The 20,142-nt window shown below is 39.5% G+C and overlaps 1 protein-coding gene across 1 annotated transcript in view; it reads right to left on the bottom strand.

Moving 5' to 3' along the window:
* Positions 1 to 20,142, bottom strand: part of CAMK4 (calcium/calmodulin dependent protein kinase IV) — a gene marked incomplete at its 3' end in the record, with an annotated part of 209,152 nt that overhangs the window by 15,370 nt on the left and 173,640 nt on the right. Inside the window, exons 6-7 of the mRNA XM_080919972.1 lie at positions 10,641 to 10,731; positions 8,536 to 8,610 (exon numbers count right to left, since the gene is read on the bottom strand). Coding sequence (XP_080776098.1) covers positions 8,536 to 8,610; positions 10,641 to 10,731 — 166 coding nt within the window. The remainder of the gene's footprint in view (positions 1 to 8,535; positions 8,611 to 10,640; positions 10,732 to 20,142) is intronic.

The following is a 20,142-nucleotide window of genomic DNA, read 5'->3' as shown; positions in this document are numbered from 1 at the left end:
CAGCAGGAGAAAGTATCGTAGCTATCCCCAAAGGAAGCTAGCCAATGAGAGTCCTTGCAGCTATCACCAAAGGAAGCTGAGTGACGATAAAATGGTTAATTCCATTTTGTGGTACTGGAGACTGAAACCACGGCCTTGCACAAGCTAGCCGTGTTAAAGTAGACAGGAAACAAGCCTGCCAGTCCAACCCTGAGTGTCAGGTTAGTGCTCACCCTTCCTCGTTTGGGGAGCTTTTTCTTTACGGAGCCACAAGCAGAAGGTAAGGAACTCTCATTTATATGACATCCAAGCATCCATATGCCCCTCACATGGCATTAGTTGAAAACTTGCATTTAGCCACCTACATTTATAAGTACTGGTATTTTTATGATAGCACAGTCACTGTGGTAACACGTAAGAGTGACTGTATTAATCTGTCATGACATAGTGTGCATTTCTAACATCAGGGCAGCCACAGTCTGAATATATGGTATAATTAATATTCCTCTATGAAAGCTCCGAGACTATGATTTACAGGAAAAGGTGCTTGCAGAGTTGCCAATCGCTTCAGATATAGCAGCAGCTCATTCATTAGTTGTTCATAATTAGCTTCCATTCTGGTTTAAATAGAAGCACAACACGTATTTGCCAGTACAGAAGCCTGCAAAGGGGAAAACATTGTTATGCTCATGGGATAAGCATGTGGGACGTTTTTATGTATTAATATTTCATCTGAATTATGCCAATAGGGCTGTCTCAGAAAATAATGAGAGCTTGGCAAATGTTGAAAGAAAATAAATTCTTAACAGCGTCTGGGCTCTGAAAATAGAATTTGAATAAGTACAGACATGCAAATATAAAATATGAATATACATAGTTTAATTAACTAAGCTTATGAATAAGTTAGGCATCAGACAGAAATACCCTTTTACTTAGCCCATTGCCACACTGGTCTCTTCTATACTTTTGATCACATTTTTTGGTGAATGGCATGACAGTTAATTTACACAGATTACACTGTAGCATGTTTATCAGGCACTAAGGCTTCATATAGCATAGATTGAGGCCTATGCTTTTTTGTCCAGTGAAGAGAAACTGAGAATATGCTTAACACTTTATAGACAACTTCAGAATGCTAGTCATTGGTTTCCTTTATCTGGGGGCATAAATCAATATTTTCCTGCCTAGAATTTTGTTTTGAACATATACATTTCTTAGAAATAATGAGTTTTTGCTTAAAGAGGATAAATCTGTAGTTTTTCTTTGGTAACTTTCTTACAGAACAAATCCTCTCTTATTAACAGTGCTGGGCAAAGGTTCTAAGAACAAGACCGAGTGGGTAGGTTTTCCTATTTTTTTACTTCCTGAGATATGACAGATGGTGTAACATAAACGCTTGCTCTCTCAAAGGATGTAATTTGGAAAACCTTCCACTAAAGTAGGAACCATGCACAAGAGAATAACTGACCTTGGATATATCCACCCGAATAGCATGCAACCAGAAGAGCTCACCCTGTTCTTCTCTGCCCGGTTGCATAGCTGCTAGGCACCTCCCTCAGCTAACATAAAGTCTCTGGATTATCAGTATTAGATTTGTCGTACAATTTTACATTTTTGACATTATTAATGGGTCCCATTGGGGGTATGCATGATTTCTTATTCAAACTAACAAATACAGAGTTCCTACAATCTGGCCCTTAAGTCTCAGGAAGCAATACCATCTCCCCTAGTCATCTCATTTCAGAGAAAGATGCTGGGTAATTGAAAATCACCGTAGCATCTAGACCACACACTTGTGCTCGTGCACACACACACACACACACACACACACACACACACAAACATACACACACAGAAAGAGAGAGAGACGGATACAGAGAGATAGAGACAGAGAGAGGCAGAGACAGAGAGACAAACAGACAGAGTTAGAGAGGCACAGAGAGAGAGAGAGAGAGAGAGAGAGAGAGAGAGAGAGACATGTACCACTAAAAGAGCCAACCCTAAACTCTTCACACAGCCTTGCCCTGATTTTCTCTTGGAAACACTAACAAAGGCCAGTGCCTGACCAGGACCTCATTAATGACTTTTGCATCTCGAGCATCTGCTTTCTTTTTTATGTTATCTTATGGCACATCTTATGATGGTGTACCATGTTCCTGCTCTCCAGAACCTGTAAATACCTTCCTTTCCCAAGCTCCCCCTCTGTGCTGTCTGGCAGCAGCACGGGTAATTACATTATAAAATGCTACTTCCATGCAAAGCCATGCTGTCTACTGCACAATAAGGATTTTCTCCAGTCTTTCACTTGAGCTTCATCCTTGACACATTCTATAAATGGGAAATTATCCATGGAAGAACACAGCCCAAACTGATGACACTTTTTATCTGTGGTCAAGGAGAATGGTAGGAAATCTTGAAAGTATATTTTAGATGATTTCTGATTGGTCTCACTTTAAAAGCAGACAATTGTAAGTATTTATTTTTGTAATTAGATCATTTTCTTGGTTTGAAGTCCTGTTGGTTGCTTTTGGTCTAGGTGATCCGCTTCCTGTGCCCTGGTCACAGTGATCTCTGGTTTTTTCTTAGTCTCCTATACTACCATAGAAAGTGGATATTGCCTTCTCCACTCTAAAGCAATATTCCAGTGCATGTCCTTCAGGTCAAGAAACTGTATAAGTAGATATACATTTACACACAATTTGAACCTTGTTTTTTTGGATATAAATATATTGACCTTACTTTTGTTGAGAAACATTGCAAACCTGCCCAGTCTTTATAATACTAATTCAATATATATTTTCCAGCACTTCAGAATCTACAAAGCACCAATTTTCCCCTCTGAGCTCCCAAAATAGTGTCCTGAGGTAAGCAGCCATCTTTGCTACTTTCATCTCTTTCCATTACAGCAAATGACTGCTTTCCTGGTGAGCTGCTGTGTGGCAGCGTGGGAGGATCAATCACTCTTGGCCTCTTAGCTCCCATTTCACCATTACACATACTCTAGGGAAATATGCATGTCTGTAACAATAACAAAAACAACAACAACAACAATAATAATAACAACAACAATAGAAATTAGGTTACCATTGCAAGTTGACAGTATCTATTAATGAACCCATTATGTCAAGGACAATATATTAAATGGTATTTTCTCAATAATACCTAAACTTATTTAAAAGTGGGTCAACTATTCTCTCCAAGGCAAAGCTATTTATAGTTTTGAGATTAAAAGTCAGGACACAGTATGGACAATAGCTTTCTGACTTTGCTGCTTTCTAAATCTTTTCTCTTCAAATTCACTTGTTGTGTCAAGATATTTATAAAACATAGCCTCGGTTTCAAAATATCCTGATTCAAAGCCTTTGTTGAATCACCTTTCCTAATACTTCTACATTCTGTAGCCTGTAATACAGATTCTTTAAAGCACATTTACATTTTAATTATTTGTTTAGGTATGTATATAATGGGGGGTGTTTATGTTAAAACATAAAGTCATTTATATATAATATATGCACCTCACCTGTCTAAATTCTCTGTACCTGTGTTCCCAGGACTCCTTATCCCGGCTCTCCAGAGTGTCAAAGTAATGGCTTCAGGCCTGGCCTTGCACTATTCCCCTCTAAGAGTCTGTTCTTCCTGTATCCACTGAGAGTGCACATGAACACCTCTCTACAGAACTTCTATTTCCCTTCATTATGGAACTGAAATGTCTTTCTTTCTAATATACCTCGAACCAAAGTTAGTTCTCTGCCTCTGAATCCCCGAGCCTTTGGCTCAGATAAATATTGAAATTGCCACAGGGAATCTTGATTTACTTCTTTTGTAGCCTATGAAATCACTGAAGAGCACCACATACTGTGTTTGTACCTGTGACTTCAGAGGTTAACATCGAGTCTATTGGACAGTTAATGCCCAGTGTTCCTTTGAATGAAACAGTCCTTCTTACAATGACCAGTCTATGTCCCAAAAGAATGAACCATTCCCTTGGCTCTTATGGCCCTGAGAAGACACAGCTTGAGAGCAGTCATAGGATTCTAAGAAAACATTTCTTTTCTCTACTTTTCATTGTTTCATTCTAGGGTTGTTCAACTCTTGGGGAATTGTTTTGACCAACTAACTCATCTCCCGGCCATGTTTAGTGTTTTATATTAAACAATGACTATCACATTCTTCATCATTTTTTATGGGCAACTTTTGTTATCTCTTCTCATTTTTGTCTTAATGGGCCATTCAATTATCCAGAAATTACTGATGATAAACAATCATATTTGGTACAACCATTTCAGTCCCTCCCTCACAGCCTTAGACACATGTAGGCTTGAAGGAAGACAAATGGGAGCATATGAATTATTGTAGGCAGAAATAAAATATGTGATACAAGTAGGAGGAAAGGACCCGAGAGACATGGTCAGAAATAGTTCTAAATGAAACAAACCCCATGAAAACCAACCCACAAGCTGCCTCCAGCAAACTGCACAGTGCAGCTGTCTCATGCTCTTATCCCAAGACATGGACTTTGCTTTATTAGCCTAAGGCAGAGGGAATGAGTCGCTCGATCCAAGCTCATTTTTTTTCTTTTGCTGAAATGACAGGTCAACCAGAAGGCCTGCTTGTGCCAAGACAGTTCTGTACCAGCAAGCTGCACCTTCAGTGCCCCAAACTCATTTTTTTCCTTTTTCTTTTTAAGATTTATTTTTACGAGTACTGTATCTGCATATACACCTGCACACCAAAAGAGGGCATCAGATCCCATTACAGATGGTTGTGAGCCACCATGTAGTTGCTGGGAATTGAAGTCGGGACCTCTGGAAGAGAAGCCTGTGCCCTTAACAAGTCATCTTTACAGCCACCAAATTCATTCTTAATGCCAAGGCCTAAATGTCTGTGTTGACTCAAAAATTCATATAATGATATCTTTACTTCCCCCAAGGTGACAGACTTAGGAAGTAGGGTCTTCTTTGCTGTGGGATCAGTCGATCTATTACATGAATAATATAATAGATTTAGCACCTATAGAAGAGGCTCAAGAGGAACATCAAGTCTGTTGCTCTGGGAAGACAAACCATCTGGCACTAACAGAATGCAGGAGCCTTGCCAGGAAACTAATCAGCCAATTTCCTGATCTCAGATGGTCGAGCTTTCAGAACAGGGAGAAATAAGTATCTGTTGCCTGTAAATAACCCTGTCTAAAATATTTTGTTACAGCATCCAAAATGAATGAAGTCACTTAGCAACAGGACCCTCAATTAACTTGGGACAGCACTATGTCTAGTTGTCGGGGACATTGCCAGAGTCCCTGAGAGTACAGAAGCTGTGACTACATATGGTCAATGTTATGTAAGCAGAAGTGCTATGTAGGGTTCACGTCTACCTGCCTATAATGAGAAGGAACACTCCTTTGTTGTCTTGTTTGCTTGTTTGTCCTGGTCATCTTTCTTTCTTGCTGTATATGACATAGAAGTGATGACTGATTCCCAGAAGCCAACTTGAACCGTGAGACCCTGACACTGAGATCAGTGGCACCCACGCGGCCATAGTTGCCGAAACTTTCATTACTGCTTACATTTAGACTCTGGATGTGAGAGTTGTCCTCTACTTGAATAAGACATAGCTACTTTTAAAAACCGTTTTGTGCACGAGTTATACATGCACACTGCATCTACATCACCCCTCCCACATGCTTCTCCCTCCTCTGCTTCCTACTTTGTCCCTCTCACAAATCTATAGGTATTATTGACAACATAAAAACAAAACCTACTGAGTTAGTTCATTTAGCTCTGCTCACAATTACGCAGGACCAGAGCTGACCATGCACAGGCGATCATCCCTGAAGGAAACCGAGTCTCCGTTTCTCAGCAGCCACTAAATGCCTGAAACCCTCATCTAAGGTGAGACCTATGGAACTCCTCTGTCCACAACCTGCAGGACAACTGGCATTGTCACAATGCCAGCCTTACTTGGGCAACCAAATTGCTGAAGTTTCACTTCCTGTTATGTCTTGGGACCATTGTCAAGCAGGAGATGTCCTGGGCCCCTGGATACCACATCATAGCTATTTTGAGTTTTCTGAACTTACTATTAACAAATATGCTACTCAGGTTTAGAAGTCTTATGAACTAGAATAAGAATACTTGGCACAATGTAAACATTTAATGGGAAGATAAGTATCTAATTCTGTGCTACTATTTTACCTATGAAAAACGAAATTTTAAGGATTTTTTTAAATTTACCAGAAAACCACCTCATTAAAAACAAAATTATAAATGTTCATGAACATGGAGACAGAAAAGAGATGTCTAGGCACTTAACAGCAAATATATAAAGTAGGTATGTGAACATGGAAACTGAGAAGGAATATGTGGGTGCTGTGTCTGACTATGTGTGCTTTGACTTTTGCTTCCTACAGAGATGAAGTGACACATCTGAAGTGACACTGTGCGTGGTGGTGGCTCGCTTGGAATAACTGTGCGGCTGAGACAGGAGGTCCACCACAAGTTCCAGGCTAACAAGGATTGCACAGTAAGCTGGAAATCAGCCTGCTGCACAGAGCCGTACCTTCTCTCAAAACACACAGAAAGATGAGATAAAAAAACGAACATGTAAACCAAGTCATTTTATAATAAAGGAAATGATATATTGGCTTATCTGTGTTGGTTTTTAAAGGGGACATACAATATATTGTGGCATTGAAATATCTGAATTCTTAGGCCTGAGGCAGGAACAGTGAAATGTGTGACTGGGGAAGACTCAAAAGGTTAATATTAGAGTGACTTCTGGAACCAAAATTCTGGGGATTTTCAGAATACATATGCATCAAAGAAAGTACTTCAGTTTCCCAGCCTCGTCTCTGTTAAAGTGTTAAGTGTTAAAGTATAAAGTGTTAAGTGTTAAAGATGAGCCAGTTATGCTCTCTGGCTAGCTGTAAGGAAGAAGGTTGTCTGTAAATACAGCTGCTATAGAAGAAGACTTCTAGTAATTCCAGATACCTTCCACCATGTTTCCATAATGGCTTCTGCACATATTTATATAATGTGCGTACAGCGTCCCTTAAGACAGTGACTCTCAACCTTCCTAAAGCTTTGACCTGTTAATTAGTTCCCAAAGTTGGAATGACCCTCAAACATAGCATTACTTTTGTTGCTGCTTTATAACTCTAATTTTCCTACTATTATAAATCATAATGTAAACATTTTTGGAGATAGAGGTTTGTCCAAGGGGTAGCAACCCACAGGTGAGAGCTGCTTTGCTGCCTTAGGTGCTATGGCTTATGGAATTTCTCCAGTGGAGTGAATTCAGGAAACACTGTCCCTGTGTGAGGCAGTGGCCTGCATACGAAACAGGATTAAGAAGTGTTTGCTGAAGAGATGGGTTAATGGCCGAGTAGAAACTGATGTTTGGGCACTCATCCTTCATGCGATGACTCTCAGTTTCTTTTCCTTTTTCCTAGAGTCAAACATTTTAGTTGAGCGGCTGCATACTTGTTGTCTACCAACACTGCTTTGGAACACTGGATTAATGTTTGCAAGCTGTTTTTTTTTTTTTTTTTTTTTTTCTGGCTAGGTTATTGCTATCTTAGTTTAGTTACAAAAAGGACTGCATGGTGCATGCTAGCATGGATCAAAAGCTTTTGTTCAGTCTGTCAATCGAGAGCTCTACACAGGGTGCTTTCAGCTCATCCTGGGAGATGAGGTAAGAGGAGGAGAGACCATTAGCAGTGTCTGCCTCACGGGTGGCTGGAAGACTCTTCTTGGGAAACCCAGCCAGGCAGTGCCCAGGATAACCTAGTTAACGAACGCCATATGTTTTCTTTTCATTGTCTTTTCCAGTTCCAGTTCTATACAAGAAGTATTGTATCATGCTAAGGTCAAGAGAAGGACAACATTCATCCTGGCTCTTGTTATCCACAGTGAATCTCCATAAGCGTTATTCTCTAGCTTTACTGTGCCCCTTCTATAAACTATGGAACTACCCTGGGGAATGCAGACACAGACTGAGGAGTAGTGCTTTCCTCAGTTTTGGAGAAGACTAGAAATAACTCTATCATTCTACTTTATATATTCTATGTCATTTTTCTCTTGATATGGCTGAATGGCTATTTGGGCTGTGAGCTCTAGGAGCAGATGAGGCTGTCCCCATTCCCATTGTCCTGTATGCCATCTAAATAAATGCATCCCCTCTCCTCACACACTCTCCTAAGGAAAAGCAAACAAAGTGAGGAAGCCAGTGGCTTTCATTGTAGTCACATCCTTCTGTGTGCGACCCAGCCTGTATCCCACAGGCTGACTTTCTGCTCCTGCCAGTCTCCCAGAGTAGCTGTGACCCAACAAGTCTTCTGACACAGGTGTCCTACATAACATATCGCTGAGCCCCCCAGGAAAGAGAAAAGCTGGTCCAAGTATCATTTATATATGCTTCAGTCATTCCATGACCAACGCCAAGCCATTTAATGGCCTCATTAAAACTTGTATAAATACAGATATTGGGAGTTTGAGTTAAATCAGGTCATTAGGTAAAAATAGATTTCAATAAAGGTAAAATGTCAGCATCAAAACATACCGCAGTACCCTGGGGTTCCACACACGGTCTTCATGAGCACTTGGTGTTCCACGATTTTAGAAAGTCCAAAATCAGCTGGAAGTACAAGAGAAGTTAGTGCACCAAGACTTTTCTCAGCTTTTATAAGTACCATTGCCTTTCAAAAACAAAACACATTTATCTGCTGACTTCTGATCCAAGGCTGAGGAACACGTAGGAGGAAACCAGTCACTTCAGAGGAAGCTAAAACATACAGTAGTAATTGAAGCATTTCTTTAACTTGAAAAAAAATCATTATCCACAAATACATTTACAAATAATTTATAGTCCTTGAATTTTCTCTAAACCTCAAAAACATTAACGTGTTTCTAATTTTCTCTGTTACTAATTTTCTTAGTAACTATAACTGTGATGTTAATAGTAAAAGTTCCTGAGACAGATGTGACAGTCACTCCAAAAGACAATATAGGCTTAGCGATATGATTCAGTCTTTAATTCACTGGTGAAAAAGAAAGATTTTCATCAACGCCATGGAAATAAACAAAAATATCAAAAGTTTATTTTGATTGAAAATAAACAGCATCACTTCCTAATACATAATAGATTTCAATAGAGGTAAAATGTCAGCATCAGAGTGAAACACAGTACCCTGGGCTTCCACACACGGTCTTCATGAACACTTGGTGTTACAAGATAATAATCTATGCTCGTGTAATGAGTAAAGTATTTTGAGAGGAGCCCACATTATTTTTTATTCACTCCTCAGCATATTACCTAAGTAAAATATCATACAAATTGCTACAGTGTTGACCTATGGCTGGATGACCTCTCTTCAAAACTCTCAAAAAGGTCATTCTTCAAGGAGGCAGGTGCAGATGGGATGCCATTTTAGACTTCAAAGATACACCTGCATGTCCACAAGGCTCCTGACCACATCACACAGGCAGCCTTTCAGAAAGAAAGATTTTCCTGCACAAATTAGTATCTATCCATTAATCTAAAGAGATTTCTTTAAGAATCACATCTTTGAAAGTGTTGTCAAAGAAAATGGAGACCCCTGCTGGCCACTGGCTTTGAGGAGTAGCTGGCTACCCAGCATGCTTTCAGAATGCATTCTTAGATTCTTGTTCTTAGGACACATACATGCAGCCCGGGCTCTTCCCTAGTAGAACAGCTTCATTTTCAGAGGTGGTAACATTTGTAAATCCAGGGAACTTATCGGCTGACCTTTGAAGAAGATGCGATTGGAGAGTAGCAGCCCTCAATCGCTTTAATATAGATTCTGCTGAGGAGAAGTCACCTCAACAACTTACAATCATCTTGGGAAATAAACATTCATTTCATCAAGTATATGGGATATAAAATGGGATTTTTCTCCTAAGGGACTGCTTTCAATGGGTAGATAAGAATAGCCCAGAGTTCATCTTTATAGTTTTTATAAATGTTTATATGGGGTGGGTTTCTAAAGTCAATGCAATATGAGAACGTCTTGTACACATTTTGATATGTTGTCTACACATGAGCATTTTAAGGTACTATAAAGCAAAGCAGAATTTAAAATATTATTTGTTTTGGGTGTTTCTAACTTATTTGGCCAAACCCTTTGTAAAACTATATTCGCTGCAAATACACATATATAAGAGGAAGTTTTTACCCTGATTAGGCAACAGCTTCCTGTGGAAAACAATTTGGAAATATGGTCTGTTAATAGAAACAACTGATTTGGAGTCTACATTCACTAATTTGAAGCAAGTATTTTGTAGTAAATTTCTTTATTATATGAGGTTGAATTCCAAATAATTAGGCAATTCAAAGTTAAGAACCAAATCACAAGTCACATTTTTCACTATAAACTTATTTTTAAAACACAAGGTCCTCATTATTACCAAACACTGAGTCTGGGACTCACTGGAATTTCCAGCAACGGTTCACGGAATCTAGTACATGGTGTCAGGTTAATGGTCCAAGGGCGTCAACTAACAAACCATGTGTTGTTATTCACAGATACCAAGTTTTTGAGAAAACTGGATGAAGGCAATTCTGGAGAGAACAAAATTAAAAATTCCATCCAGCAAATGTCTTCTGCTCTGGAAAATGGGTCATGAAATGTTAGAATTCTTTCTTACCAATTTTGAGTGGTGCGTCAGGGGCTGGAGTTGCATAGAGAAGATTCTCTGGCTTGAGATCTCGATGGACAATCCCATTTTCATGCAGGTACTGCACAGGGAGACAATGAAGTGACAGTTGTGTAATTTTATTGAGGTTCTGGTATCTATATCTTATGTTTTAAGTTCTACCATAATTTTATGGCTCAACATCACACATTAAGATTTTAAAAATGCATATCAGGAAGAAAACTATGCTTAAAGCACACAGATTAGGGGAAACTTTATAAGAGCTGGGGTGCATGTTAGTGTAGAGTGCTTTCCCAGTGTTCAATTTTCTAGTCTGCGAGAGCTCTCAGTGACTTCAGAGACTTTCTCTCTTATCTCTCCCCTGCCTCTACTAAATATGTAACACTAGTTCTGTCCATTTTTAATTCCAAAAATTTCCCCGAATTGCCCTGTTTCCTCGTGTTATTATCCTAATTTGTTCCGTTCAAGCAGTTCTCCAGCAAAGCACAAAGAACTGTCACGTATTCTCCTTGGAAACAGGATGCTGGCTGAGAGGCGAGCTGTGGATGGCTAGGGAAACCTGGGGTGTCAGGTTAGAGCGGTCAACAGGAGAAGAGGCAGTGCGGAATACTCAGACTAATTCCTTCTCTGGTCTCGGCCAGAGTCTCCCGGTTTACCAGAGTGGAGGGACATGAGTAGGCAGTCTCTTTCAGATATGTTCAAATGCACATCATAGCATTTTAGTAAATGTACATTAAACATCAGTTCTATGACACTGGTTTTGAATCTACATTATTTCCTCCTAAATTCAACCCCGAAACCAAAACCATTCACTCAGTTAAAAATTTAATGAAACATGTGACAACAATCATTAAGTAGATGGTTATCACGCAAGAAAGTGATGGCCAGCAGGTCTTAAATACACAAATCATATGCTGAGAGAATACAAGCTATAAAGAAAATGAAGTAGCATACATATAGTCTACAAAGAAAGAGCACATAAAACTCATTTGCATATGGGATTAGAGGGAGTGTCTGGTGTGAGGCAACTTCCCTCAGGAAGAACTTCTGAGAGGAGGCATGTGTGACCGATTCATGTTCTCATTTCCACTGTATGATGCCACGTTTCAGGGAAGTGATTTCAGGCTGGAGGCCACACAAATGTTAGGGTAATTAGATGTTGTATTTAAAAAAATAGCACAAAAATAGTCTGCAGTTACAAAGAATTCAGCAGTAAGCATATATATACACACAGAATAGGCATCAATAAAATGTCTGTCCAGTCTGGCATCTGAGAGGCTGACCAGGCAAGGCTGGGATGAAAGGAGAAGGCACTGCAGTCTCAGGGATGGCTTTCCACTCAAAGACGGAGAAGGAATGGAACTGAGGATGACAGCATCTTACACAATTGCACAGGCAGAGTAAGAGTGAGGCTGGGGACTGACAGTAAGTAAAAAGTGTGTCACATAAGTGGGAGAAGCTGACTTAGGATCCTCGGATGTCACATAAAGCTTGGCCAGAGTAGTGCATCTGAACCATTGCTCCTCTGGCAATGTGAGGGAGAGACGGGAGAATTCTGGGAAGCCAGGTTAGCTAGTCTGGAGTGGGCAAAATGAACAAGAGTCCTCTCAAACCAAGTCAATGATGCTGATGAGATTGTTCTTTGACCTCCAAATATACTCCATAACACAAGTGTGTGTGCGCATGTGTGAGCCCGCATACCCACCCCCCCACCTATACTAACCCACACACAGAGACAGAGAGACAGAGGGAGGGAGGGAGGGAGGGAGTTGGGGGAGTAAAAGAAGGAGTTGACATTGGGATGCATCGAAGGAAAAATACAGTATTTGGCTGCAAATGGAAGGCAAATCAAATATGAAAAGAAGAAGAAATTTAGACAGTTCCCTTTAAAATCCTTTTAATTCACAGATGCACAAGCAATTCCTAGTCTAAGTAGGCATTAAAGTGGAATGTGGAATTTTAAAAGGAATAGATAGATCCTTTAAATATACCTTATCACGTACCTCTTAAAAATATAGCCATCAACAGTTCAAGTTCCCCTCTAAAATTCAAAGATAATACAGCTACTCTGCCTTCAAGGGGCGTCTAGACGTGTAATTAAACTCTCTCCATGGTCCTAACAAAAAACTGTGTCATTGTGTAATGAGAGCTACTACATGGCAATTGGGTTTAATTACAGCTCTGCTGTGTTCGATGGGCTGTGTGTGGTTAATTGATAATGTCTCAGGAGTTGGTAGGAGGAAGTTTGAATCTCTTTAAAAACTCTAACAGGACACAGAAGAACTAGTCATTAAAGAGAGAAAACAGTGTTCTGGCTAGAGCTTTTTTTTATTGGCAATGAAAATTAAAGCACGTGGATTTGTTCTTTTCTGTTCTTCAGAGAATTTAGACTTGATAGACAAGAATTTAAGTAAGAATGTAAATGTGAGCATTCCATGTGTATGTGCTCTGACACCTGCCACTCATGCTGTGTTTATCCTTGAGATCCATATCTTCTCTCTATAGATGACTTCAAAACTGCCCACAGAAGGGAAGCGTCTTGGCCAGACCAACAGGACATTCAGTATGACTGGCCAGGACCTGTCGTATGCCTTGGTCCCTCCTCATCTGGATCTCTGTCACCTTGTCTGTTTCAGTGGCCGTGCAGGCTCCTTGCTTCCTTCCCAGGCTTGGGCAATGTGCTTCACCTGTTTGTTGTTTTCATTTACATTGTCACTGCTTGGTAATTACCATCACGGTCTCTACTGATGTCACTATGCTATTTATCACCTGCCACCCCAGTAAGGCCTTACGCCTGCACTTCTAAATCCCAGGGTAACTCAAGCCAGGCCTGAGCTCACAGCACAAATGATGAACTTCAAGCTGATTTCTCACACCTAAAAACTGAAGTCTAATTTCCCCAGAATAAAACTTAAACATTCTTTAAGGCGTACCCCTAATTTGTGTCTTGATGTCATTCTGAGACAACTGTTAATAAGCACAAGTTATGTGTGATTATTCCCATCTCATGATATATATGTAGTTCCCAGAAAATGTAAAAATTCAGGAAGCTGGGCTGAGAGGGGAAGGTGGCTAAAGCTCATACTGTGTAAGTGTGGGGATTTTCATATGTGCCCTGAGCAGCTGTATCTATCACTGCTCCTGTACAAAAACATGCACAGACATATGCATACATAAATAACTTCCCAAATCCCGCCTCTCCCAGCGGCCCGAGCCCTACAGTGGAGCAGACTCAGAATGCCCCATCATTAACTCAACGAAGAAGCAGAATCACCATGCCAGGAAAGAAATAAGATGCAAGTTTGAGACCTGCAGAAGACAGAGTAACTATCATGCAAAAGCCTGGGGCGAGCAGCCCTAGGGCCCCCCACATTGGGTCTGGGGTAGCAAAAAATGGAATATAGATTTTAGAAAATAATATTTCAGGAGTATCAGAGGAGAGGCACTAACAATATGGAAGTTTGGGAGTGGTCCAACCATTGCGCTGTTTAAGGTATATTAAAATAGACGACTGTGTGTATGTGTCTTTCATTGAGAACCCAGAGCACTGGGTTGGTAGAGAAGAGCTTGCACAGCCACTGCTGGGGAGATAAGAGAAAATTAACCAACTACAACACATGCACACATATCACAAACACACACACATATCACACACACACACACACACACACACACACACACACACACACACACGCGCGCATGCATGCATGCATGCATGCACATATGCACACACCATACATACACATAGACAAAGACATGCATACACACTTAGACATACATATCTTACACACACACACACACACACACACACACACACACACTCACACACACACACATTGCCACTCATCTCATCCCCCAAATCCAGAATTTGCCACTCCTCTATTGAGACATTAAGTCTACTTTTTTCCTCTTTGGATTTGGTAGAATTTTAAGTTGCTTGGAACAAATGGAGTGCAGAGACTGTTTTAGTGAGTTCGAAGGTTAGACCATAAAAAGTCAATGTTGTGTGGGACTGGCTTTGGGTCACTGAACTGCAATGTTAAAAGCTGTGTGTCCCTAAACTCTGCAGGACATGTGACAGATATCCTGCACAGAAGGTAACATGGATCAGTCAAGTTTAGGTTTTCTGTTAGACAAACCCATCCAGGCCTCATGTACCAAACATGATCCTGCCAGAAACGTGAGTAGAGTTTATCTAGGTGACTGATTCACCTTTCCAGACATCAGGCTTCCAAACATGTAGTCTCAACAAAGACTACGGATATTTCAGAACAGGGATAACTACTATCTCCACTGTGTTGTTTCAAGGTCTGAATCAGAATATGCATGCCTTACAAAATGACTGTTTCACCATGATAGCTTGGAGAGAAAGCTGAGCATTTAAGAGCATTTGCTATTCTTGCAAAGGTCTGGAGTTTGGTTCCCAGCACCCACCAGAGGACATAACCATCTGTAACACTAGCTCCAGGGGAGTTGATACTTTTTTTCTGGCCTCTGTGGGCACTTGCATGCACATTCGTGGTTGTATGCTCTTTCACAGACATAAATAAATGGTATAAAGTTCACTTTATCATTTTTATGTGTGTGGGTGCTTTGTGTGCACACATGTCTTTGTACCACATGAGTGTTTGGTGCCTACAGAGTCCAAAAGATGGCATCTGAAGCCCTGAAACTGTTAACTGTCATGTGGGTGCTTGGAATTGAAGCCAGGGTTTCTGAGCCCTTAATGGTTGAGCCATCTCTCCAGCCTAAACAACAACTTTTAAACTTTATGCACAGGAATGTATACATGCACAAATCATACACATGCATGAACAGATACAACTAATACACAGATGTACCATGCACACATGCATGCAGGGATGCCTGTTGGTATAGCAACAGTAACTAACACTCTACAGCCCACAGAGTTAGCACCGGCTCTGAAAACTTTCTGTACTCTACAGAATGAACACTTCCTTCTGCCTTTCATAACTTTTCCCTCACGTTCCTAGTTCAACATTTTAATGTTAATAATACTCAAGTATGTATCTGCCAATATAGAAGCTTCCCTGAGAACAAACTTTCTTACTGACTTTTGTGCCCACGGACTGTAGACAAAAATGTGGGGGATGAAACAGGTTTTTAACAAATCATTTGCAAAACTAATGTGCAAATAGCCTGAATGATCAGAATCAGGGGTTTAGTGAAGCTCACTGGCCTATACCAATGGGCAGACACAAACACTATGGAATGACTGGTTGATCACAGGAGTCTAGGATGTTTAGGTTTCATGTGTGTTTATTAAATAGACAATGGGGTGGTACCTGAGCTGTCACAGAACATACCATCTATTTTGCTGGGAATAGATATCATACACCCCGTAGCACTGCACTGCCCTGTGTGGGCCTGTGTTCAAGGACCTCAGGAGTTCAACTCACCCTGCTCTCTCTTAGGAACATCAGCTTTTGCTACACAGACTAGGAAGTAACACGTGGCACAAGCTGATTAATTCTATGTTTTAAGTACACAATCAAACGTTTAGTATGTTTAGGCCCAGTGAGGAACTGCACAGGTTAGGTACAGTCATTATTTCCCTGGTCTTTCCCACGCAGCTTTAATTCCTCTTTAGGATGTCAGCCTTCTTTTTTCTTTCCTCTTAGTTCACGAATGATGTCACTCTCCCATCTTCTGCTGCACCACTTCTGATAAATAATTTACCATAATCCCTTATCTTACTCTATTATGTCCCCTCAATACCTGTTGTGTTTTCTTTACTTCTGATAAGAATACAAATTATAAGGAGCCTAGTGTCTTTTCTTTCATTGTCTTCGTGTTAATATTAAAAAGTGTTTTAATGTATTTATGTGGGTGGGGGCATGAACATATTACAGCATGCATGTTGTTGTCAGAAGACAACTCCTACAAGTTGGTTCTTCTACCATGTGGTCCCAGAGATCAAATCCAAGTGGTCAGACTTGGCAGCAAACATGCCTCATTTGTCTGCTCATACTCAGAAAGTTGTGTCTAACGTTTCTTTAAATCCTAGCTCCCAAGGCTCTGCATGAACCCTAACTTATATATGACATTGTTCCATAGACTTTGTTCAAATATCAACATTAAGTTCATTTTTACCTTTATGTTTCATCTGGAATGGTGTTTTTAAAGTTAGTTCTTACTTTTGAGATTATATCGTAATATTATTACATCATTTCGCTGTTTTCCCTTCAAACCCTCCCATATGCCCCTCTTTGCTCTCTTTCAAGCTCATATCCTCTCTTTTCCAATAATCGTCATTATTTGCATATATGTATATGATATCTATTTTGGTAGGAATAAATATCATATACCCATATCACTTCATATATATGTGAATATGTATATATGCACATATATGAATGTATAAACTGGAAATTTAGGAGATTAAGTCTGAGTTTCTGTTTCCTAGAACTGGAAAAATACAAAACACGTCAATTCCAAGGAAAGCCACCCGTCATGAGCAGCCAGTCAGGAGCTGCCAGGAACTGCCCTGCCACCTGTCCTGGACCAAACCTGAGCCAAAAATAGTTAATCAACAACAGTTCTAGGAAGTCCTCAAAATTCCCCAGAACCTTGACCAATCCCAAAGACATCCATACCTCTAGAAATAGAGTCAACCAATAAGGATAAAAACCACCTACTCCTCCCTGGAATTTCCCTAACAGGCTTTAAAAGTGAGCCTGTAAACTCACTCACTCAGTGTCTCCATCCTGGTAAATGGTAGACCTCTGCATGTTGTAATTCTGAGAAATAAAACCCTTTTTTTGCTTTTGCATACTATTTTAAGTCTGGGGTCTTTCTCTAGAGATTCGTGGACCCTAGTAAGTGCTATATTAATTAAACTTAGCAGTTCATTTAATATCAACGAATAATTTCACCACATTCATTCATAAATTTCTAAGGCTTCTAACAGCAAAGTAAGAAGCCACTTTAACTTGATCTTTAGCCTGTAATAATCCCTTATATTTGTGAACCTCTGGTAGCTTTGAGAACAGAGCCAGATAGAAAATGAGTCCAAAGTTGTAGTAATATGGAAGGTAAAAATTATCTTAAGAAAGGAGGATAATGATTCTCCTCTTTGAAAAATCACCTTGACCAATCTCAAACCTATTAAACCACTATATCTGTACCTTAATAATGGCTATAGGTTGGGTTTTATCCCAAGTAGAAAATATTTACCCATTTTATGGTCTACTATGTATATACTGTTTATATAATTATAGTAATTATCAAATGAAACAAAATGAACACTTCAAAGCATCCTGAATAGATTAATCATGCAACAATTACACAAACATATCACTAAAATAACCTTTCAGAGGATTGATGTGAAGAGTTAAGAACGAAAGTTCCTGGTTTCCAGATTCTTGTCGCAATCTAGTATTTCACATAGCGATGAAAACAGTGTTCTATGGTTCAGGGAGTATAGATAATGATAATGATAATGATAATAAAAAATAATAATAATACACCATATGTTTAAGAAGACAGAGAAAATGAGTTTTAGTCATAAGCAAATGTTTACAAAATAAACATCTTACCTGATTTTATGATGTGTGTATATAAAAACAGTACCTGATATATTGTTAATATGAATAATTCATGATTTTATAGCTCACTTGAAAATTGCACTGCTTTAGTGTGTTTCTTCTAAGATTTACAGAATAAACTTTGACTTATTTGGTTATTAAGAAATGGTTCATATTCTGTGATGCAATAGTTTCCTATAAAACCTCTAGTTTCCTGTAGAGACTAGTGATCCAAAGATATGTCAGGTTCTGTGGCCATACACTTAAAGAATGTAAGGCAATTCTGTCAAAACTCTGAAGGCTTCAACACAATGAATTTGAAGTTCCTTTTAGATCTCCAGAATCCTTGTACCATACAAAATTTAAAAACATTAAATGTCTCTATCAACTAGGGCATTAATTTCCATTAAACAAAGATCTAGCTTAGCATAATTTCAGATAATCAAAGTGCCTTATGGCTAGGACTTTGAAAACCTTCTTTGAAGGATTACTCTAAGAATTACAGAGTCAATTTAGATATTGGGAGATTATTTCTACATGAAATCCCAAAACCAATTGCTTCTAAAACAGGTTAATCCAAATGAAGTGAGGAAAACCCATGACTGTTTTTTAATAACTTTAATCTTGCCCTGTGTGATAGGCCATGTTCTAAGAGATTTATCAAGCATATTAATTCTTGTAAGTTTATTCCCACTATTTAGTGCATAAAAAATCACAACATTGTAATGTTTTATTACATCATTCATGGGATCTTTGGGGATCTAAATGGCCCTGGAGACCCTAGTCTTAATCAGGGGATTCTGATGGCTAAAGTTATGTTATAAGTTTAAAATACTGAGTTTAAGAAGTCTATAAGACAAAAATGCCTCTAACCTGTAAGCCTCACTTGTTTAAATAACTTCCTGGAGTGATAAAGGCTGTTATTGATGTAAGATATCAAGCGTAGTATTTTTGCTTCTCTATACAAGCTTGGTTGCCCCAAAAGCACAGGGTGTGCATGATCACATGTATGTGGGAGGTATGTAACCTTGTGGGGTTTGTGTTTATAAGCCTTTGACTAACTAGAGGCCATACTTGGGAGTCTGAGGTATGGACCTGGGTAGTGTTCCATTGTCCTGGCCAGTATTTAATAACACTTGCATTGTTTGCCTTAAATCATGTTAGTGGTCTTAGCTGCACACAGTGAGAACTAAGAACGGTAGAGAAGGTTATACTGATAGATACATCACATGTTACTCTCAAGCTTCTCACAGGGCTATTAATATTGTTTCTCAATAAATTGCTTTCAAAGGTTTGATACTGAGAGTTAAAGCAAATCCTCTAACAAGGATAATATATTTTTGGATGGAACTACAGAGTACGAGACAGAGAAGAAAGCAGACATTGGACATGTCTCCTCTGAGAAGGAAATATGATGTAAAACAATGGATCCAAGGGAGGATCTGACAGTTCCTCAACAAGCCTGCCTCTTCCCCATTAGGGAAATGCAGAGCCACTCTCCCAGTCCCCTCTGCTCTCTGCTATGCACAGGGGAGAGTTTTCTTCTTCTTACTATTGTTTTTTCCAGCTTTTGTCTTCACTAGAACTGCGGTCTCTATAGTTACTACCTCTCTGTTCCCCTTTGTTGTGCTCAGTGTGTTCAATACCTTATTTATAAGAAAGATATCTACAACACAGCATTTGGCAATCATCAATAAATGGCCTCTTCCCTTTCTGTTAATTAGACACAAACCCAGTATCTGTACAATGGCAGTGTACTGCCTGGCTGATGGTCAGACCATGATCAGGAGCCAAATGGTTCAGGATTACCTGCTTAAGGTACGAATGTAAGACAAATTAAACCATCCAGGGATTTTTGTTGAGTAGGAATCTGGGAACTGGAATGCTATAAATAGATATCTTTATATTTCTAACATATATTTTATGCATCAAGAGCTGAACATATA

This window comes from Micromys minutus (assembly GCF_963924665.1).
Source record: "Micromys minutus genome assembly, chromosome: 8".
NCBI classification, from domain to species: domain Eukaryota; kingdom Metazoa; phylum Chordata; class Mammalia; order Rodentia; family Muridae; genus Micromys; species Micromys minutus.
This window is presented reverse-complemented; position numbering and strand designations above follow the sequence as displayed.